At 40.6% G+C, this 3216-nt stretch overlaps 1 protein-coding gene across 1 annotated transcript; it reads left to right on the top strand.

The window, feature by feature from the left end:
- Nucleotides 1-703: 703 nt before the first annotated feature.
- On the top strand, nt 704-1912 carry LOC309823260 (serine/arginine-rich splicing factor 6-like; the record flags this gene model as incomplete). Its single annotated transcript, XM_082655431.1, is given in 2 exon segments — nt 704-913; nt 916-1912. Coding segments are annotated over 2 exon segments (1050 nt in total). The 3' UTR covers nt 1756-1912.
- Nucleotides 1913-3216: the final 1304 nt, after the last annotated feature.

Genomic DNA, 3216 nt, shown 5'->3' with positions numbered 1-3216 from the left:
ATTGCCTTTGTTTCCAATCACCAAACAAAAACAAACAAAAACAGAACCTGGACTACTTCTTTTTTTTTTTCAAAACAAAGCTGGATACTGGGGATTTTCAGCTTATCCAACCAAATATACACACATTGTTTTTGATCTCTCTTTTATATCTTTTCACATAAAACCTAAGCTTTTCTTTGCTCCTTTACTTAAAAACCGCTAAAAATATTTATTACATACCTATTCTGTGTTAGATACTATGTTATGTGTTAAGAATACGGTGAGTAAGAAATAAGTGTTTTCCTTAATATGGTTGAACTCTACGAAAAGTTAACAAGTGAACAGGTAATTCCTTTCCGTCAAACATTCATTCCCCTCTCTTTTGCAGTGAACACAATTTGTGCCAACTGTAACTTGCAGAAAAACTAAAATGTCTCCAAAGGAACACGTGCAGTTTCTTGATTATTCATTTATGTCCAATTTACTCTCAGATGCACTTACAGGTTTTAAATTGACCGACAGTGTGTGGTGCTGAGAGCCACAAGGCAACAAAGGAAGTGAAAAGTCAAAACTACACAAAGCTGATCGTGCGACTGGACCCAGCCACCGCCGCAGTGGGAGGTGCGTGTCCGGGTTCTCGCCGTCCCTGCCCCTGCCCCGCGGCTTCTGCCTCTGCGGTCCGCCATTCGACAGCCGACCCTCGGGCCCCTCGCCCGCCATGGAGATGCCACGTGTCCACATAGGACGCCCGAGCTACAACGTCCGGGAGCAGGACATCCAGGGCTTTTTCAGTGGCTATGGCCGCCTTCTCGAAATAGACCTTAAAAAGGGGTATGTCTTTGTGGAGTTCGAAGACCATGGCGACGCCGGCGATGCCGTGTATGGGCTGAACGGCAGGGAGCTCTGCGGCGAGCACGTGATTGTGGAGCACGTGATCGTGGAGCATGCTGGGGGCCGCGTCGCGAGCGTGGCGGCTACAGCTACGGAAGCCGCAGTGGTGGAGGCGGATACGGCAGTCGGAGAACCTCTGGCAGAAGTGAATCTGGACCACCTGTACGCGCAGAATTCAGGCTTATTGTAGAACACCTTTCTAGTCTTTGCAGTTGGCGAGATTTAAAGGATTTCATGAGACGAGCAGGTGAAGTAACCTATGCGGATGATCACGAAGAACGCACAAATGAAGGCGTCAGTGAGTTTCGCTCCTACTCGGACATGATGCGTACTTTGGATAAGCTGGACGGTATGGAAATCAATGGGAGAAATATTAGACTAATGGAAGATAAACCACGAACAAGCCACAGGCGGTCTTATTCTGGAAGCAGATCAAGGTCACGGACTAGAAGAAGGTCACGAAGTAGAAGTCGTAGGAGCAGCCACGGTAGATCTCGAAGTATCTCAAAAAGTTGCTCCCGGTCCAGGTCTCGGAGCAAAGGTCGATCACGTTCTCGTTCAAAAGGCAGGAAATCTAGATCAAAAAGCAAATCTAAACCTAAGTCTGATCGAGGCTCCCGTTTGCGCTCTCGGAGCAGATCGAAGGATGAATATGAGAAGTCTCGAAGCAGGTCTCATTCTCCATCTCTTTCCCCCAAAGAAAATGGGGAAGGTGATATAAAGTCAAAACCTAGATCAAGGAGCCAGTCTCATTCCAATTCACCCCTACTTGCACCACCCCCAAAGGCCCGTTCTGTGTCCCCTCCACCAAAAAGAGCTTCAAGATCCCGTTCTAGATCTCATTCAAAGTCAAGATCACGATCCAGATTGAGCTCCAGAAATTAACCCACAACTCTGCATTCTTTGCACACTATTACAGAACACTTTCCTACTTGCTTAGGCAGTTACTCTTCCACGTTTGTACTGGGCCTCTTCTGCAAGAAGAATCTCCCGAAAAAAGGGGCATACAAAAATTGGATTTGTAGCCAAATTTGATGAAAAAGATGAGGTCAAAGATCCTCTCCCTTTGTAGAATTAAGATAACTTTGATTTTATAGCTTTTGAGCTAAAATAACTTTTGTAAAGATTGAGCTAATTTAGTTTTTTTTTTTTTTTTTTTTAAGTATTTCAGCAGGATCTGCTGCAGCGGTTTCTGTCATTGTTACATTTGTTTGCTTAATTTTAAATTAACCGTTTCAATCTTTGAACACTTAGGGCTTTAGAGGGAGAACCCAATTTCCAATTATGTTGGCTTTTTATAAAGCTTGAGTTATGTAAGATTTCAATAAAAGTTTGCTACCAAGATGACTGCCTTATTGAATAGGTCACTCTTAAATTCCTTTAAATATCGATTATCTGCTATCTGTGGAAATAATGTAAATTCTACTTAAGTGTAAAACAAGGCAAGTCTCAGACAAGCAATAAATTATTCAATTTGGATAACATTATTTTGTCCTGTTATTCAAATTTACCAGTCATATTGGCCCCTTAAACAGGTTAAGTTAAAAATAAAAGATTTTATAGTCGATCTGTTATACAATTTTGCCTAAATTAATAGATTTTTAAAATAATGAAACCGTTTTCAAACTTAAATTGATTGAACTCTTCAAAAAATAGTTCCTATTACTTGGGATCTTATCTAGCCTGGTAATCCCACTTTCTGGAAGTGGTCGTTGTAATTAGTGTTTTGTTAGAATAGGGTTCCGTGGTCTCTAATGTTTGTTATGTAAAAATTTCTTTGATCAGAAATTTGGTGTGTTATTCAAAATGGAAAAGCAAATATTGCATTTTCTACTGAAAGATCCTTAACAGACACTTAAAACAGATCGCTTGATAAATCAGTTACTGATTAAATTAAAATTCCACCTAACAATCAGTCCCCTTTAGTTAGTGGGGTTCTGTGATAATTGGTTAGATCATCCTTGTACTTTATGTGGTTGGCTTGGAAAATATTTAAACAGGTTAACCCTAAACTTTTATACTTCATCATGAAGGGTAATAAATACTGTGGGAACCAAATTTTATAATACTGCAAATTTGTAGGAGTTACTGGGTTACCAATTAGTCCATACATCCGTTAAGCCTAGTTAGTTGAGATTGCAGTTTGAGAAATGAATTACCTTATATATCTATATCTCTTTCTCCAGATTCTTTAAATAAGGTAATTTCATTTAAAGCACTCATTAATCTTAGTCTGAAATCAAGATGTAGGTTATTTGACTCAGCTTTAACATCTTCCTGGGAGCTGTCACTCTATATAAGGTGTTAAGGGCTGGGTAGTGTTAGGGTGTGGTGGGTACCACTCAT

This window comes from Grampus griseus (assembly GCF_964374135.1).
Source record: "Grampus griseus genome assembly, chromosome: 5".
Lineage (NCBI taxonomy): Eukaryota > Metazoa > Chordata > Mammalia > Artiodactyla > Delphinidae > Grampus > Grampus griseus.
This window is presented reverse-complemented; position numbering and strand designations above follow the sequence as displayed.